Below are 20,324 nucleotides of genomic sequence, written 5' to 3'. Positions count from 1 at the left end.
ATTGTGCTATCATCAAGAAGTTTTAAAATGTACTTAGAAATGTGCATGAGAGCTAGAGAAAGGAAGGAAGAGGGAAAGAGAATATGCAAAAAATTCTTACTGAGAATAACCACAGCTTTGGGAAGTTCTGAATAAATTTCCATTCTCTTTGTAGATATTCCAAAGACCCAAGAAAAACAATGTCTTTCAACTCATGGTAAATGAAGTTATTAGCTCTTAAGGGCATCACGAAGTCCTGCAGCCCAATCAGTGGTGAGTTTGCATCGCCAAAGACGCAGACCAAAATGTGATCCTCCAGGTTCGGTGCTGCTTGGTTCTTGCAACTCTAAATTTAAAACAGAATTCTGCTAAACCAGCTACTAGGTTTATTTTAGATTCTTCTCTTCAGTTAGAAAGACTTAAACCATTTCTTAGCTGTGTAACATCTATGGGTAGAATGAGACTATATATAAAAAGAAGTATCTCCCCTTAAGTATTTGGATTCCAAGTGTATCCTACAGCAGTGAAAAATTCATATATGTTGGCATAAAACACCAAAAATGTAGAACAAGACAACAATACTAGTTTAAGGCCAGGAGCTTAATAACAACTTTGGCCTGGTGTTTTTTTCCTGGCTAATTGATCATGTTTCTCAAATGAGCTAATTAGTCTGGGAAAATGTACTGGGGAATGGGTATTGCTTAGTATGGTGCCTCACGGTTGGTAGGTAGTATGGACAAGTCAGACAACCAGGCTTGTAATTTGGTTAATGTCCACATTAACCAACCAGGAACTGTGGGATCAGTATATCCCTGCAATGTTCACTCCTTGGCAGTTTTTTTTCCAAAGAGAAACAAGGGACTTTGTCAGGGAGAAGTTTCCTGATGAGAGATTAGAATCATAACCAAATTAAATGATTGTCTCTAATTAGATTAGTTTAAATTGAATAATGAAACCTTTAGCTGTATTTAACGTAACATGCCTGAAGTCCAACGATTAGTCTGCTGAATGAAGCTAAACAATTAAAAACACAATCTATTTTATAGCTTATTTTATAGGAACAATTGGAAAAACTATTACTGCTGAAATCTGCAGAGGAAATATGCAATTACAAGGCCAACAGAAGCAGTCAGTACAGTGAATGAGCAGCAGGGACAGGTGAGCCATTCTGAAGACACTATGGAAGGACTTAGGCCTTCCTTCCAACCTGGGGCCAAGAAGCTGGCCATATCTGGCATTTATTACTTTATTACTGAGGTCAAGGGAAAAAAAATAAAATCACATTACTTCTCAAACATCTATGCCGTATTAGACTGACAGTTAAAATTTCCAAAACACATTTAAATTTTTAATAACGTATAACTTATGTAAAAGTCAGAGGACCATATTTTGATATGTGTTTAGATGCCCTGTGTTTTGCATAGACCTCAAGGAGGAACTTCTGTAAAGTATATCCATCTAGCTGTCCATGGTTTCCAAACAGAATGAAATGCTGAAGTGTTATGACAAATCCCATGGGAGTATACTTGCACCTTTAAGCACCTCAACAACTTTAAAAACGTAGCTTTTAAAAACCCAAAGCACAGTTTGGGACTTCGTCAAGCACCCAACTCACTCCCAAAAATGCATCTTAGACTCCCAGGCCTTTGAGGGCTTGCCTGTCTCAGAAACATGATTGCAAAGGAAGATACTGCATGAACATGAAGTGCAATAGCTATTATGCACTAATTTCCTTTGTGGACATTCTTAATCCTCATAGAGAACCCCTTGCACAGTCTATCTTAGCTACACAAAAACACTCAGTACAAAACAGAAGTGGCACATGGGAAGTTAGGCCACACTAGCAGTTGAAAGCTTTCTCCTCATGTAAACCCGCCTGTAAGATCTTTTCAAAACATTACTCTTCAATTCAGAGCTGAGCGTCCAGTCCTATTGGGATATTTGCCCATTTGTAATGCCTAATCCTATTTTGGAGGTTGCTGGGCAATAGGGTCCTTTTATTTGCTTGGAAGAAACCTGCAGCATTTCAAGCAGCATGAATTCCAGCCTGCTATAAGTCTCCCAGCTGGCAGAACAGCTTGAACATTCTGTATTTTTGATGAAATCTTTGATCACCTCATTGCAAGATTTGGTTGCCTACTCTCAGCTCTCTGGCAGCTCTGAGCACAACCTGCCATTTCTAGATGGGATTTGTTCTTTTACGGATTAGACACATTAAATAAATAAACCAAACTGTCTTAAAGATATCCAGATCAATAATGTCACAGACACAGGGGTCTGGAAACACAACATACAAAATTTTAAAATAAAATATATGTCAATCGGACCTTCCTTTGTCCATCTGCTGAGATCCTCTCCTGAGACAGGGTGCCTGCCCTGCTTTAGATAAACACGGAAGGCATTACTGATCCCTTGTTACCTTGGAGATCTTTCTCTGTTCCCAGGTTACCACCTAAATTACAAAGGAATATGGCCGCAGAATGAGCCTTCAGCTCCCACCACTGCAACACAGTCTCTGTGTGATCCTGGCCAAGATACTTTATCTGCAGCTCACTCCTGAAAAAGGGGGTAAACCCTCAGTCTCTCCCCTCCAGGGCAGGGTCTGTCTCTTACCTTTGCATACGATATCAAAGTTAGAAATTGGCTAAGATAACATTGCTAAATAAACAGCAGTAAACTGGAGAGTGCTGTGCCCTCCACCCAGATCAATGCATTGAAGGTCCAGTTTATTCCTGGGAGAACAGGGAGGAAGACACACAAGGATCCCAAAAGCAAATACCCCACACCTACCAGAAGAGCCTCCTGCAGTGGAACAGCATCACACCAGTAGAACATTCCTGTTGAATCTAGAATGACTCTGCTGTTCTCCTCTCCTTGGCCATCAAAACCCCTAAAACGGAGAGAGAAACTTCTCGGCTACAGAACAACCTCTCAGCAGTGACAGCTACAGTTTACCAAAGTTGAGATCACATCTCCAGCTGCTGCTGAGATGCCCTCTTTATCTACATCACAGCTTTCATGTCTCATAGTAGCAAGGAAAAATTAGGATGTATGAGTCACGTATTAACCATGACAGTATGGGGGAAAAGGGTTGTGTGGTGAAGGAATTCCTTTGTCAATGTCAGCTGAGTGAGACAAACATAAGGAAAAATACACTGCAAAGTGTTTCCTTGAATTATTGTATTAGTTGTGATGTTTATAGCTGTTTGGACTTGGTCCCTAGGATTATTTTACTTAATGAGTTCTTCAGTGGGGACATTCATTGAAGCAATATTTACATAAACATGGTCTTGATTAAGAGCAAAAGGAAGTCAGGAGGAATTTTCCCCTTGCTTCAGGGACTTTAAATTATGCCCATATTGCAGGATATTCTTAGAGGCAAATTTCAGATACGTAGCTGTGTTTGTGAGCATTGTGTTAGTTCAGAAGCAGCAACGAGACCATGTGAAGCAAAAGCCATTCAATCAAGTTCAGATGCTGCTCTGAACATCAAACTGTTTCAAAGGTCTGCTACAGAACAGAATTGTTGGGGAATTCATGTCAAACAACAAAGGGATGTTCATGTCTCCTCACAGCCCAGGCATGGACAGAAAAAGACCTGGAATCTGTTGGATAAACCATTTGCTCAGCACCATCTCTCTAGCTTTACTGTAGGTAGAGTCAGCCTTGAACAGGTGGCTCAAGAGCAAAGTTTATCTAATCACTCTGTAACTGAAATCACAACGATAACTGAAACTTGCCATCTAGGATTACAATACATACTGAACACAACAGCCTTAGTAGAGCTGCATGACAAGACAAGTGTTTGGTCCCGACATTCTTTTTCATGTCCAATTTGTCCTTATCTTGTCTATGCAGTATTGGGTGAGGTGAGATTAACAGAAACGAGAGGGGGGATTTTGCTAAGGGAAGATGTCATTCATTATGAGGCCTGCAAGGTGCATCTAGCTGTGTACTGTACAGACCAACTTATGCTGTACTGGGTTTAGCACTTCTTAGCACAGCATTAAGGAACCTGAGAATTTGCCTCATTTTTGCAAATGGGGCTGGGGGGTTTGCAGCTTGTGCCAAACTCCATGATGCCATAGCTACACAATTAACCCATACCCAGGATAACTAGTTAAGTCACAGTCATTTCAATAACTGCAGCATAGCTATAGTCTTTCCCATTCCATATGAGAATTCAAAGACCAGGCTGGAACTTCTTTGCAGTTTCTGCTAGCTCCCCAGGTCTTAAACCAAGGACTAATAACAAATCCCAGGACTGATCATATTAGAATAGGTTACCTTGTTCTTCTAAATTAATATATTTCCAAGTTTTAGAAATGTTCACCTATCCTAAAACCAGCACAAGATATAAAAGCCACAAAGGGTCTACTAATGGCATGGACATAAACTGTAACGACCGACTTTTGCCTTGTTGCTCTCCAGTCTCCTCTGCAATATGCTTATCACATGCTGGGTTTGATTGTAACCCCAAATCTGGAAGCTGGTCCTTTCCAGCTCTGCAGTGCCTCCTATCTCTGTTCCCTCCACACCACCGCAGGATAAGAGAGAAAGGGATTGCCTGCAGCAGATCCAACTCAAGCACCATCTAACCTTTAATGTGGACAAGTAGCAGATAATGCAAAGCAAGGTGCAAGCTACACCTGATGGAGGAAAGCCTAGAAAAATCTTTCCTTCAGGCAAGAAAGGCACCAAAGAGGTAGAAACAGATCTGTATGCACTGGCTGCTGCACTACTGCTCCTCAAGAGGCGGCAAGAGCAGCAGGCACTGGCAGCTGGAAGTAGCCTAGGGGAGGAGAAAGGAAGGGCAAATGGAAAGCAGTGTGCTCCAGGTGCCAAATGGCTCGTGACAGCTCCGCTCCTCTTACAGACTGCCAGTACCAAGCCATGATGCTTCCAATCTTTTTCCAGGCCCTTTAGCTGAAGTCTGTCGATCTCCAGAAGTTCACAAAGCATAACCAAAGCCACCACACTACCTATCCCTGTTGCTCTCTCCTGCCACTTGCACAGTTCTTGCTCTCAGCAGCATTTGCAACAAGAAGTTTCACAGGCAAACAGCGTGTTGCATGAAACATTTTTTTGATCAGCTTTGAATTACCCACCCTTCAGCAAAATGAAAGGTAATTTTGCATCTCTGACAAGGGACAGTGAGAGGCTTCAAACTGGCTCTCCTGAATCTAGCAAGCTAGTTCAAAACTGGAGGGAAAGGGGAGCATGTTCAATCATGTTTCAATCTCTGCAGTGTCTCTATGCAGCCCTGTGCTAACTGCAAGCAGTTGCATCTATCAGCCACATCTCCTCCTCAGATAGTGAATCCTTAGGCCAGTGATTAAATGGTATTTTGGCAAGTTAGAGACTATCTTCTCACAAGCTCCCTTACTTGACTCAGATTTACCAATCAATCAATGTATATATCTCTATCATAATAAAGCCATCATCTATATACACAACCTGTCAGAAATGACAACTTCTCATTCTAATATTATGAGAAATATATAAGGCTTGGAGAAAACACCTGTTGGATCCCTAAAGTGGGAAATAGCGGGAAAAGACAGCAGGAAACCCGCTTCATCATAACGGCATCCACCTTGCCAAAGCCAAGCACATTCTGATTTAACAAGCCATTCTTTAGCTAAGGGTTCCTTCTGCCATATACTCTGCAAATTACATGATTCTTACGCAAATCTGATTTTCCTGAGAGACTTGTAAATCATCCTGCACTGGACTCTGAGGAGCTTGAGGATGAGGGCTCTGGAACTGACATGCTGTACCCGGCAGAGAGACAGAAATAGTCTGATTGAGCTACAGTCACTTGCTACAGCCATTAGCAGGTTATCTGGGTCACAAATCAACTGTGCTGTGGGTGCACAGTTATCCGTGTTGGCTCTGCATGAGTCTGGAAAGAAGACGGTTGCATTCACATGGTGCTGTGCATTGCCATGTCTGTGTTACCTTTCTTTCTCTATCACATTCTCATTTGAGGTCCTTACCACTTACATTGCACTGAACAGAATATCAAAAAAGCACAAGACCATGCTACCAAAGACCGTACAAGTTGAGCTGACTTACAAAAGCACTAGGTACTTTGGACCGTGGGCATTTCTGAAAACGTGGTCCTAGTGGCTGAACATTTGAAAATACTGTTCCATAGTGCCAGGTGCATAAGCCACTGGTGTAATCAGTCTGTGCCCAACCCACAGACAAAGTGAGTATTACAATAGCCCACCATTAAACTCAGAGAAAAATTTGGTTTTATACTACAAGTAACCCCAGTTCAATACCTTATATATCATCCAAAATGGCAGTTCGGTCCAGTGTACCAGAGTTGAACTGAGAGTGTTACAACATGGTAAAACATTTCTTTTTTGCCTGTTTCCACAGACACGACCTAATATAAACCAGTCACTCATGTTTCCATGAATCAAAGTAGATAATGTAGCTCTCGGCTACACTAAAAGATGGTCAGACACATCCAAGATGTTTCAAACTTCATTTGAGGACTAACATAAGTGATTAACAGTTGTCTATAGCATTAGAAGGCAGGGAGTAGAAGTCCTTTTATCAAATTGTTAGCTGCCAACAACTTCCCGCTGACAAGCTATCTTTAAATTCTTCATAATGCCTTTGCAAAGCCCTAAAGCTTTGTTGAATCCCTCGCCTGCAGTGTTCTGACATCAGCTCTTGCACTCCTTGTCATGGGAAAATGTGGCTACAATGAGTCTTAATGTCATGTGTACGCATCGAGGTCTGTGCTCGTTTGGTTTGGCTTCTGCGCTCTAAGTACAGAATAGCAGCAAATCCTCAGGAATCGGAGCTTATTTCTGTGTCCTAAATTTTGCCCAGAAAGAGATAAAGGGGTAGAAGCCTACTCACAAAGCACCTCAGGACAAGCAAGGCCTGGAAGAGTTCCACCACTGGTCCCCAGAAACCTACACACATGAGAAATCTGTGCACAAAAGTCTCCAGAGAGAAAACACCCATGGGTACCTGCACGATGCAGGCAGGTTGCTCCAGCATCTGGATCTGGAAAGCCCTGGCCCACCAGCACAAACGCCCTGACATCCTTCCCCTGCCTCTGTACCACAGCCTTGGGGATGATTTAACACTTGGCATGTGGGCTGTTCGGTTCACATCCCATTTGGGAATCCTCTTACTGTTTTTGAATCACTCCCAGATCCGCACATATGTTAACCTTTTCCTTTAGGGAGGAGTGGAGTTTCACACACACAATGAAAATTGCCTGTGCCTGTGAAGGCTGCTACAAAGCCCCTTTTCTCACTCCGAGGCCCGCACTGTGAGAATATGGTGCTTGTCTGGACTTGGCTTATTCATCATCGTGGATTGTATCACTCCAATTACAATGCATCAAAGTGCTTTCCCTACCTCACAAGGAACTATGAGGCTTAATTAATTGACACAGAGGTATTACGTGTCATTGCAAAATATTATAATTTAGAGTATTCCATCTAATAATTAACAAATACATCAGGCAACAAGTAAAACCAATCTTAAAAATGAGTAGTTAAATTTTTCTTAATTACATCCACTGAACCAAATCTGCCCCTAAGCAATGCACATGTAATCCCAGTGAAGTCAGTGTGGTTGTACAGAATACACTAAAATAAAAATAGTCTGTAGTTATCATCTATATTGCAGCAATACTTACAGTCCCCCACTAAGTTTAGGGACTCCTGCTTTATTTAGAGTTGTAAACATGAACAATAAAGGTAAACTAAGTTGAACTGAGAAAACAGCATGGAAAGAGACATGTAGCATTGGGACTTACACAACATACAAATAGAAAGGCTGAATCCTAGTCTAATAGCCACTGTCTGACACTGCATTTTAAAATGGAGCCAAGATTCTCTAATAACAGGATTCCAGGTGATAATGCCTTAAGAAGAGCTCCTGATACCTGTGTGGCAAAGTCTGAAGAGTTGGCAGCACTGGAGAAATTCATGCATAAGGATAACTGGACTGAACTGTCTGAACATTGATCTAGATTCATTAGGGCCTACTTCACTAAAGAAACCTCAGAGTGACATATAAGAAAAGACATCATCTGCTTTTGTTATCTGCTCTCCATTTCTGCATTCAACCTTCATCCAAATCACCTCCCTCAGCTAACACTTTACTGTATAAGGGCATGTTGTTCAGCCCTAGATATAAACCAGGTGTAATGACTCCAACAGTTTGCAAGTTAATATAGCACAGTTATCATGGGGAAGCTGGATACTACACTTCTGCAGGCAGACCTCGTGTCAGAGCTATAAGGCATTGTTTTTGACAGAAAATAACAGCTCATTATTCATAACATCCCTCGTGAAATCTTTGCTGAAGTCTCCCTCTCCCCTTCTGAGGTCACAGGAGGGCTAGATAAAATGCAGGTTCTTCTCCTTGACATGGACAAGTGTATGTGCATATTTTTGTTCTGCCACTGCTACTTGGGCTGGGCACAGGTTGTACTTTAAAAACTAAAGCCTGATTCTGCTACCCACACATAGAATAGAGGCTTGCTTTGATTCCAGAAAGGCTGTTCAGAGAGTAAGACAGCACACAGCTTGAGTAAGGCTGGCAAAATTCAGCTCCTAATTATTAGATTAAAACCTTGAAACAATTGTCATGTATGAAGGGACAAAGTAGAATTTGGCAAATAGGAAGGGAAAAAACAAATCTTCTCATCATGATAAATAATCTCTGAAGACAACCTTGTCATTTTTTGAGAGCATCTCAACAGGTTCCCCCCCTTTTTTTTTTTGGTCACTGCTTATCAAAATTTGCATGGTTAGTTAGTGGGTTAATTTAATTATGAGCAGCATTTATGAACAGCCTGATGGGGGATCTGCAGAGGGCAATAGAATCTGTTCTTGAATTAGGAAATTGCACACACACACACATCTGGAAGCCGTCATGGGACAGATCGCTGTCTTGTAAATGCTTGTTGAGTGTTATAATATTTTACTAAGCACTCCCAATCTGTCAAGGTTTACAGGAGAGGAGAGACTGGGAACATTTGGGATCATTTGTGGCTTAGAGCCATTAGCTACTTCCGCCCACTTATTGTGATGTTATTAATAGCAAAATAATCTAAAGAGCAGAACTTGGCTTACTGAAGATCTTAGATAATAGAAGTGATTTTCACTAAGGGCCAAAACCAGGGAGCCAGGACCCAGATGAATAATATACTATGCTGGGTAGCACAGCCTTATTTTTGGCTGAACTGGTGGTAACTTTGTGCGGACTCTGTTCCTCAGAGGATTTACCTGCAGACCTAGCCTAGCCCTGTTGTTTCAGGTCTGTGTAAGAGGTGGCACATGGTGACACCACCCAAGAAATAACCAGAGGAGGAAAATGCTATGTAAGCAATGTGATGTTGACCATCCCTTACCAATTGCCCTCCTTAACAACTGTTAATGGTAAGAAGGGCATTAAGCACCACACACAAGATAGATAAATTTACACTTAATTAAACCATGGACAGTGTAACAAAAGCTATCTGCCAGAACACAAAAATATGTGAGCTGTACCTCTATGCTATCCCTACTAAAACTCAAGTTAACTGGCTAAAAACCAACGCCATTATGTTCGCATGACATCCAGGGATGCTTGTGACTACCATATTGGCATTGCCAAGAGTAAGTGACATCCTAAATTCTCCTGGACTCAAAGACAGAGACCAGAATGGCCAATCAGCTACCAAGACTCAAATCATGTAGAAGTCCAATTCTAGCCTGGCACACAGGAATGGATTTCATCCCATGAAAAGTAATCCCCTGCTGAGGAAATCAGGACTTGGCCTGCGAAAGAAACTTTGCACAAAAAGTTTCTTCACCTTCTGGAGCCATAGCTCAATGAAAAGATTTGGAAGACTTCGAAACTCCATGGAGCTTTTGGCTTCTTGTTAAGCCACTGCATATCTGTTTAATTTAAATCCCCATCCAACCATTAAATATGGGTGGTTTTTTTTAATGGGTCATTATGATGTGATTTATGACATTGGTGTAATTGTCAGAATTACTGTGGGTAATTAAAATATGAAATGCATGCTGCCAGAGGCTTCAGTCACTCTCAGCACCCTCATTAAAAATCAGGAGCTGACCAAATTATAAATAGACTGGTTTGCACAAGTTCATAGGGAAAGCTAATTATGAAACTTATCCTTATGCACTAAGAACTCACACCATCAGTCATGCAAATTCTTTAAGTGATTATACTATTGTATAACATGGAATTGGATTAGTACGTACAGGTGGGTGCAACTCCAGTTACAATGTGCAGTACAACTGTACTTTGCATGGTGAATGTGAATCCCTAAAACTCTTATGCAAGCTTGATGATAGATGTGGGACAAGGGCCTGGGGAAGACAGAGGTAGTGTATTATCACATGAAATATAGGAAAAAAAAAAAAGACTGAGGAATACAGGGAGAGGCTGTAAAGGATAAGGCTCTCTGATCTATAATGGTAAGTCTCAGAGAAACAAGAGAGGCATGTGAACACAAGGGAAGAGAGCTTCAGAAAGAAACTGGAATAAACTTTGGATTAGCTGGCTAAATCCGTAAGGAATGGCTGCTGGCTAAAATCACAGGGAGTTTAGGTGCCAAATACAGTGAGCGTGAATACAAACTGAAGAAAAAATTCTATGTATAAGGGCAGGCAAGGGCTGACACTTTTTCTTTCTAGTATTCCGAATTTTTTACTCTCCAGAAGGGAAGGGGGGGGAAAAAAAAACCCCAAACTAGAGGCCTATATACATAATTCAACCAAAACTGAATCAAGAAGTAAATCACTGATGGAAGAAGAGTCCTGTTAGAGTTACCAGTAACATCTCCAGTGACTTAAAGCCCAAATGGAGGATGCTTTTGCTTATTATGGGGTTTCAACAAAACCAAAAAAAAAACAAAAGACAACAACAAAAAAAACCCCAAACAAAAAACAAACAAAAAACAAACAAAAAAAAGGTGAAACCCCTCTTTCAATGCCAGTAAACAGGCTTGGTTTTCATGCAAAGACACAATGCAGTCTGTACAAAACAAGTTTGGGCAGATTTTGCACACCATGGAAGTTAGGTTTTCTGTGCCAGAAATCCACTAAAATATCTACTCCATCACAATGATTTGTCAGTCTTATTGGTTGTGCAAGCTTCAGGGAAGATGTGCAAGTTTCAGTGAAGATAAGACCTCAGTGTTCCATGAGCAAAATTCAGCCAGCCTGCATTGACAGAACAATTTATTGGGGTGCTTAAAGATCCATTTATACCAGGAACAGTCATGTTCCAAAAATAATGCCGATTTATATTCTGTGTACTTGTACAAGATTCTGGGGGCTGGAGATTTGAAGAGAGAAAGCTTGGGGGAAAGTATGCATGGATGATGTCTCCCACCTGAATTTTTTTAACTCAGATAAACCTAATTAACTGCATGTGTATTTATCAGCTTAACTATCACTCCATCCAACCTGTCACCCTGTCTCTGACAAGTAGTCCTCAAAAATACACTGCAAGAAAAATGGGACTTCCCAACACAACAAAAAGTGGAATGCAAAATATTATCGCCTCTTCCTAGAGGCTTCTTCCTGTTAGGCTCTTCCTGCCTAACATCAGTTCATAAACTTCCAGTGTCCAAAATACCTGTTCATCATCTTCCTTATGCGTCCCAAACTCCAGAAATGCCATTCGGGTAGTTCAGGAGGGACTCTTTTTAGAATTCCACCCCTGAAGTGTTTGAGAGGTATCTATAGGCATCCACACTTTTCCATGTTTCTACAAACCCTATGAGGTTTGGTTATCACCGAAACACCTCTTCCACATCTCTCTCCCATTCTAGCAATAAAAGCAAAGCTGAAGGAACATGAAACTTGTCTAACTTGTGAGGTTTTTTGCTATGCCAACAGACTGCTAAATTTTCCACAGAGCTTCCACCCTGTAGCGTAAATACCAGGTAGTGATCAAAAGCACAATGTGCCTGCTGACAAAAGGGATCTTGCTCACTGTAACAACACTTTCTCCACCTCTATCTATCTCCTTTTTCTTGAGAACACAGTTTTACACTTGTCCTTCATACAAATAACCCGAGGGTGGGAATTATTCAGAAGGCTCGTGTTTGACACCCCATCTGTTCATTTCTGACAGCGATATATAATGTAAGGCTATAAAAACTTGAAAAATAATGCAACATAAAAAGGGATTGACTCGGCTCCAAGAGGCCATAAACGGTAACAAATACCATTGCATGATTTATTTCATGCTGTAATCTTTACAGTAAGTCATCTTTCAGACATTTCCTTGTGACGGGTTTTAATAATATTAATGCCCAGAGCAATCCAAATCATCGCCAATAGACATATTTATCAAGCTGCCAATCCAAGTAAATGAAATTCTATAAGCAATAATGTAACATGTTTAAAGGAAGCTAATAAAACAAGTCAGGAGAGAAATATTACTGCAAAGTATGCTCTCTCTAATCCAGCCCTGGATTTTATACAGCCAAAATGCAAATCTTTCCCTCCATGATTTATCGCTCCAAAAATACCAATGACCTTTTCAGGAGCTCTTGTACAGCCCTTCTCACACATTTATAAAGATTGTGATGCATTCTGCCAGATTAGCTGAGCTGGAGTGCTCAGCATTACTGCCTTGTTTTGCCCTACCTTTGGATTGGGAAGTGATGGGTAGCATCAGAGAGTAGGATCTTAAGTCTTTAAGATTTATTAAAGACTGACAAGCCTTAACATAGGCTTGGCAACTCAGCAGCTATTTACGAGTAATTATCCAGGCATTAGAGAAGTTACAATTAACAGGGAGCTAAAACTTGGTTCTTTAACCTCATTTCCCTTTTAATCTAATTCAGTTTCTACTAATCCATTGCTTGGCTGAAGTGACTCTACACCAGGGCAAAAGGGAAGGAGACATTGCAGAGTTGTGTACACATGGAGCCTTGCTCACAAACATTCTCTTATGCCTCACTAGAAACTTAGCAGGAATGAAAAACAAGAGTCAACAATTCAGCAAAACATACACCATTAAATTTGTCATGCCTTAGGCAAGAATGTGTGGAAAAACCATGACTAGTAAAGCAAGTGTATCGATGCAGGGGCTCAGAAGTGCCTGAGGAATCCTAACAGGTCTTTATGTATTCACTTCTGAATAAGCTTTATAAGGTCTTAGGGGGTTTTTTGTATTGGTTTGTGATGACTTTTTTTTTTTTTAATGACACTAATTAAGTTCTTCCCCTGGATATAAAGATCTGCTTATTTTCAGTAGGGGAAACAAAAAGAGAAAGGAAGAAATGTACAAGACTTAATATGTGCAATGCGATGGAAGATACCTTTCACTAAAATAGTCTAGGACACCAGCAATATTGGCAAGACCTGAGTCAAGTATGTGTTTTGAGTCTTATAGTAGGCCATGCCTAATTCTTTCCCACTATACTTTATTGAATTTCCCTGAATTATGGTTTGATTACATTTTTCATTAATTAGCCCACATGCAAATCTTGTCTGAATCTCAGGTGCAAATTTCTGCTTAAAAAAATAATTGGAATTTAAATATTTAGCTGGCTAAGTGTCCCAATAAACACAGATATTTTCAAAAGACCCCATTAAGGGGCAAGAGGGTAAGTATCCAAGTAATTCTAAAAGCACTGCCTGCCAGGCGCAGTGGAAGTAATCTCTATTATATATCCAGAGAACCCTGGAAATGAGAATTGCATTAAAATGTCTACCTTCCCTGGATCAGATTGCAGCTTACCATCCTAAATCAAATGGAGCAGAGATTTGAACCTGGAGCTCCCTTTGGTCACAGTCCTAACTGTCCTAATTTGGAAGCAAAAGGTCAGTGTTAGCTTTTCTATTAGCAGAAAACCCCAGGTGGAAAAGCTCACCTTAGTCTGAAAACAGGCAATTGGGTCCAATTCTATTGTTGGTTTAAATAATAATAAAAAATGATTTGGGACTAATTTGAGAACTCTAATGCTATGAAGAGTCAGCCCCAAAGAGCTGTAGTTTGCATTGTGAGGTTTCCTCTATGACTTTCGATACCTCATTTCACCGTTTCCTACTTTGCTTTGCCTTCCCACTCTTTGTCTGCTCTTTCTATTTAGACTGAGAGCTCTTTAAGGCAGAAACTGCCTTTTACCATGTACATATAGAGCATCCAGCCTAACAGGATCCCAGTCCCAGTAGAAGCCTCAAGGCACCGCTATAATACAAATAATAAATACTGCAACTAATAACAACAGTACGGTAAAATGTCCTCCCCAGGGAAGCGCTGGAAGACCAGTCCCTCGTGTCATTTAAAACTAAACACCAGAAAACGTACCTGCACTGACTGGATAGAATATAGAGTCTTTATGATACGGTGATGAGAGAGAATCTTGATGGGGATGGGAACAATTATTTATATGCATATTTGGCTATTTCTTTAGGGGATTTCGAAATATCTTAGTAACATTTTTGTTCCTCACTGCTAAGCAGCAGCAGAGATCTCAGGGAAAATAAATAAATAAGAAATATATAATCCCCAAGGTGTAATCCCAGAGTATGGAAACTCACTTCACTTAAATACCTCCCTCTGGCATAATTGACTTTTCATGTGCATGTTAATAATGATATTTCAGCAGGTTGTGAGGGCTTGTTCTTCTCCCCCTACCCGCCACCTCCTTTGGTAAATTATGTTATTGGGCATGAGGAGGGGGAGGGACACATTATAAATCTAATTATGTTTTCATTTATATTTAACAAGTCAGCACAATCTGGTAGTATGCGCATATGTATTTACCGTGCAGTCCCAATATTTACAGCTGACCTAATCAGTTGTAGGACAGCAGCACTGAGCAACCTTTTATTGTCCCAATACCATGTATGTGCTGGGGACAGCTGCTAAGATGCAAAGCTCTCCAGAGGACACCTTAGAGTCCTTGCCATACTGACAGTTGCCTTTGCTGCTGAAGCACAAGACAGGGTTTTGGAGGGAGGGGAGACATCATTTATTAAGCCTCTTCAGTTCTACAGCGGCTGCAAATTGCTCACAAGCAGAAACAAGGCAAGAAATACTAGTTTGTGCATCTCTCTTCCCCTACTAGGTTCCTGTTTACTCCCTGCAAATTCTGGTATGACACTGTTTGCCAATATGTCCTGTCACCCTCTCTAGTGGATGCTTTGGAAGAGTGTAACAGCTTGCTATTACTGACAGCTCAGTATCAGACCATGATACCCTTCCTTATGCTGAAGGTAGCAGCTCAGGTTATGAGTCCCAGTGCAAGTCAACTGGACTGGCAAACTAAGTACACTGTAGATAAGAATATTGCAATTCACACCTTGCCTTAGACAGCAGATGACTATGTTCTGCCACCAGTTTGTAAACTCTGCTGGGAAATCAGATTCCTCTGGCTGGGAAGAATTTAGATGGCCCAGAAAGGACTCCTCTAGCATGCATTACCAATGCTAGAGAGAAAGGCTGTAGTGTGTGATTTCTCTTGGATCTCCATTTGCCTTTAGAGCAAACTTCTTTCAGAGTATACCAGAGTTTGCTAGTCTTCCAGGTTGCTGCCAGTGTCACACTGCAATTAAATATCTGAGCAAAGAGCAAATCTTGGTGTTGGCGTTTATGTTCCTACCCCTAGCTGCTCCTGCCTCCACTCTGCTCTCTCAGAAGCCAAATAAAATGTGCTCATGACTCAGCTGTTCAGTGATGGTATCATTTGGCTTCTGTCTGGAAGGCAGTGAGCACTTTCAGGAGGTGTACCAACCCCTTCCTTCTCCTTCCCCTTGTTCCTCCACAGTGGTATCAGGAGTTCACAGCATAGGCTTTGAGCTTGCAGGAGAGTATGAGAGGCTAAGGATTTGAATGCATAGGCATAATTTGTGTGTTCTATGCTGTTCAATTAATCAAGATAGGGAGAAGCCATAAACCATCCACTTCAACCACAACCACCAACAATAGCAGAATTAGTAGAGGCGCACCCTGCTATTCCCACTTTCCACAGAAATTCTCAGTCAGTCAGTCCAGGAAATGCCTGATCAGCATACAACACAGCTTTACATTTCTTACCCATTAACAAAACTCCGAGGCAGAAGAACACCAAGGGACCTTGACTTTGCAGGCTCTCCATCTGAAACATGTGATTCTCTACAGAATTTCAATTTCTCTGAAACAAAGGCAATGAAACAGAATTGGGTTCCTTTTGTATAGCCTTCAGTTGCATTTAGATTGTGTCTGCAAATGGCTACTATGGCATTTGAGGATTCTGTGGGGGCTTCAGAAATGCTAGACAAAGGAGCTCTGAGTAATTGGTTATTCATACCAACTGCTCAGAAATACAGCACAGCGTTATAAAATAGTAATTCCATCTAGCATGCATAAAACAGTCTTAAATATGGTGAGCACTACATACGTAACACAACATTTCATTCCAAAGGGAGCTCCTTTTCTTTGTGAGGTTCTTGTGTTGGAATCCAGAAGCTAAAACTCACTCAGAACTGCCGAGTTTTTCCCCCAAAGTGAAGGAAACCTTTGTCACTTCTGCAGGTGGAGGCACAGATGAAGGAAGCATACCCTCAACACACAGCCAACACACACTTGTGTGACCTGTAAGACCTTTGTTCTGTCATTTTGCATGGGAAAGAACAAGATGTGTTCTTGACTAGAGAGAATCACAGCTTACATTTGAAAAGGAGGGTGTCCCAGGGCTGGTCCTGAAGGGGGTGAGCGGGTTTCTGGGCTGGTCCTGTAGGGAGGGGAAGTCCAAGGTGCATGGGGGTGCTGGGGCTGGGCCTGTCCTTAAAAGCGTGGAGAAGGAGGATCCTGGTCCTGCAGGGGAGAAGGTGTGCTCTAAGTGCTCTATGAAAACATGGTCCTCCATACAAGGAAAGAAAAAAAAAAAAAGCCAGAGCATAGGAAGAGTTCATACTCTGTACTTGTACCATCCTCATACTTGTCATAAGTGACTTGCAATTATTTACGATGCTATTCTCTGCGAGTCAAACCATTTTTAACTTCCTCAATTTCCCACCGCGAAATCAAAATTCAGAAAGGCTAAGTGGCCTAAAGTCCCAGATTGAATCTGAGGAAGCAGATCAAGAAAATGAGCTCAAGTTTCCCAAATCCTAAAGTAGCTATTTAACAGCTGGAACACCTTTTCTCTGACATTTGATCTAGTCCTTTCTGGGCCATAATCTGAGGTCATGGGCCATTAAGCCCAGTGTTGTAACACCAGGCAGTGATTTGAGGATATACAGCAGCACCCTCTGAGATTTTTTTTAAGAGCACCAGAGCCTACCTACATCTTCTGCTTTTCACGGTGATGTAACTGGTTCAGGATGCACGATGTTGCTCCTCACACTCCCCTAGTCTGTATCTTTGTTGCTAATCTGCATTCCTCCCCTTGTCAGCATTTGACAGGACATGCAGCAAAGCTCTCCATGTCACATGTGTCTAAACATGTCCAACGCATACAGACGGGAAAGGAAAGGTTGGACTGGAGAAACATTCAGACACACATTATCTTTTTATCTCACAAACTGACAGATGAACCCTCTCACATACCCTTAACTTTCCTGTGATGTCGTAACTATTGCCAAACCATACTAACCCAGATGAAACAGCTAGCGATTCCAAGCATACCCTGGCAGAAAAAGGGACATCTCTCTGAATAGGTGATTTGTCAACCTTAAGCTGTAATTGTGCTACACAGGTGTGCTAAAAGCAGGTGCATTTAGCCTTGGTAACAGGATACCTCTTTCTACAGCCCTGTGTTCAATGAGGTGGGAGTTGGATGGGGAGAGAGCGAGCTCTCTGAGGACGCTACGTGCCACTTGATTCCTCTAGGTCAAGCTTAATGGAAGTATCGTAAGTCAAGTCAGAGAATGAAAATTCAGAACAGCCTTTCTTACGCAAACACTACTAAGTATCTGAGAGAACTCTCTTATGGTCTTCTAAACCAAGATACTTGGCCAACTGCACAGAGCTGGGCTCAGTCCCAGCCTTTATCACAGACTTCCTGGGTTACCATGAACAACCTGTGCAGGGCCTGACTGCCCCGGGCAGCTCTGAGGTGCTGCAGAGATGCAGAACAGGGAGAAAAGCTCTCATTTACTTTGACTGCATGACCAGGTCCCAAAGGGGGGCAGGGTGTCATTGTCTCAAGCAGCCCTATTGCCTTTTAATACATATCTGATGATTAAAAAAATACTAATCTAGTAATAGTAATAGCTTTTGATTAAGTCTGGATGATAAAGGAAAAAAAAAGTCTTTGTTTTCTGTTCTGACTGTACTCTGGTACGCCATTTACCCTCCTGTTAAAATGACAACAGTAGCTCCTTTGACTAAAGCTTGCAATCTGTGAGGGTCCTGTATTAGTTTTGAGATTCATGACAATGAACTTGCTTTTCGCCAACTAAATCTTCCTATTTCCATTGCAGGTACTGGAGGCACACTCATCTACACTACTTGGGGTCTTTTCCATCTAACCTTCCCCTCACCTCCCTCACAATGAGTTTGGAGGAATCCAGAACAGCATGTACCACTTAAACTACGTTATATGGAGAGTGGAGGAATGAACCAAAGTGCTTATAATTAAGCTCTGTTTTGCTCTGATACATCCAGAATCCTAGGGGAAACCAATGGCAAGGTCTTATGCCTGCCAAAGCTCCTGATCAGGTTACCTCAGGCAACCACTCTCTCTACAGTATAACTGGTGCAGAACTGCAGGTTTGCAAACAACCGCTTTTTATTAATACACATTTATACTGAAATGTCATCTTGTCCTTTTAAAAATCTAAGATTGCCTAGGAAACAAGAAGAAAACCAACCAGGTGGAGAGCTCCTACAGTGTCAATGTCTTTCTATTCATTTGCCATTGACTGTTATTAAGATGTCTTTGCAGTTTATGGAAGTCTCTTTTCTGGGAGGTAGCTGGCTTTCAGGGACCTTAGTTACATCTATGCCGATAAGTGTGTTGGACTGAAAATGGGCTCCAGCTTCTCTTTCTACATGATATTACTACATGGAGTCCTCCAGGTGTCAGCATGTTTGTGCTTGTTCACTCAGTCTGGCTGAGCACAGTGTGAATGAGTTTTGCCTTTATCTCAACCATCTGCAGTTCCGAGGCATGTTTTGTAATGGGGCTTGGCTGCCATCTGCTGCTTAAAGGATTTGCAAGTGTTTGAAATACAAGTAGGCATGCATGTGTACATCCACATTAGTGGAAAGCTCCTTGTCTGCTCTTTAAAGCAAAGCACCATCTCCATGGAGGGCAGACACTAGCAGAGAAGTTTACAGGAGCCTAGAAGAGGTGTGCATTTTGGCCTTAAACAATGAAAATGCAGCAAGCTTCAATTTGGTGTAGTTACACATAGATCTGAGAGGCTGTTCTCTATTTCAACAGAAAACTAACACCTAACAAACCCCCATGTCTTCAAAATGGAGTTTGAGGTAAAGAAGGAATAAGTTGCTCTGCTTAGGGTTAGATGTTACCATGATTAATCTGTTCTCTCCATCCAGCTAAGATTTGAGTCCTCAGAGCAAACACCATTAAGTGTTGTTATACAACTTGTACAACCTCAAAAACATTTATCTGACTTCATGTTTAAAGTTTTATATTCTCATGATGACAAAGATCTAGACACACTTCCTCAGGGAATCCTGATCAAGGATCTAGTACAAACTGGACACAAAATTCTGTTTTTATCCGGCTGTAGATTTTGCTTCAATTATACACATGCTATCGTAATAAGGCACATTTGCTTCAGTCTTTGCAGTTAAAGAACAGTATTCTGTGATAAACCTGTTAACAAGTAGAGTGAAAATCTTGGACAAGGTATATTCTGTCCTACTCTTTTTTAGCCAAGAAGCTTTGACTCCTAAAGGAAACCATAAACTGGAAGCACTTAAAGTATAATCATAATCTGTAAGACCTACTAGTATCATCAGAAATCTCCCTATTTTATCAGCTAAGTAAAGGGCTGTGTATTCCAACCCATCCTTCTAGAAAAAGAGTTAATAAAAATACAATTAACAGATATCATTCAGCCATCTTTTTTTTTTTTTTTAATGAGTGTCATGGTTTAACCCCAGTCGGCACCACACAGCCGCTCGCTCACCATCCCCCCCCGCCTCTGGTGGGATGCTGGAGAGAATTGGAAGAGCTAAAGTAAGAGAACTCACGGGTTGAGATAAGAACAGTTTAATACTTGAAATAATAATAATAGTAGTAATAATAATAATAATTGTAATGGAAAGTAAAACAATGAGAGAGAAACAAAAACCCAGGGAAAGAAGAAAAAAAACACCCAAGTGATGCAACTGCTCACCACCTGCTGACCGATGCCCAGCCAGTCCCTGGG

General features: G+C 41.3%; 1 protein-coding gene across 1 annotated transcript in view; it reads right to left on the bottom strand.

The window, feature by feature from the left end:
* Positions 1-20,324, bottom strand: part of KCNU1 (potassium calcium-activated channel subfamily U member 1) — a 57,231-nt gene that overhangs the window by 15,627 nt on the left and 21,280 nt on the right. The window contains 3 exon segments of the mRNA XM_019473906.1: positions 101-325; positions 2,770-2,869; positions 16,033-16,129. Coding sequence (XP_019329451.1) covers positions 101-325; positions 2,770-2,869; positions 16,033-16,129 — 422 coding nt within the window.

Source organism: Aptenodytes forsteri, unplaced genomic scaffold (assembly GCF_000699145.1).
Source record: "Aptenodytes forsteri isolate BGI_AS27 unplaced genomic scaffold, ASM69914v1 Scaffold168, whole genome shotgun sequence".
NCBI classification, from domain to species: domain Eukaryota; kingdom Metazoa; phylum Chordata; class Aves; order Sphenisciformes; family Spheniscidae; genus Aptenodytes; species Aptenodytes forsteri.
Note: the sequence above shows the minus strand (reverse complement) of the source record. Positions and strands in the feature narration are given on the sequence as shown.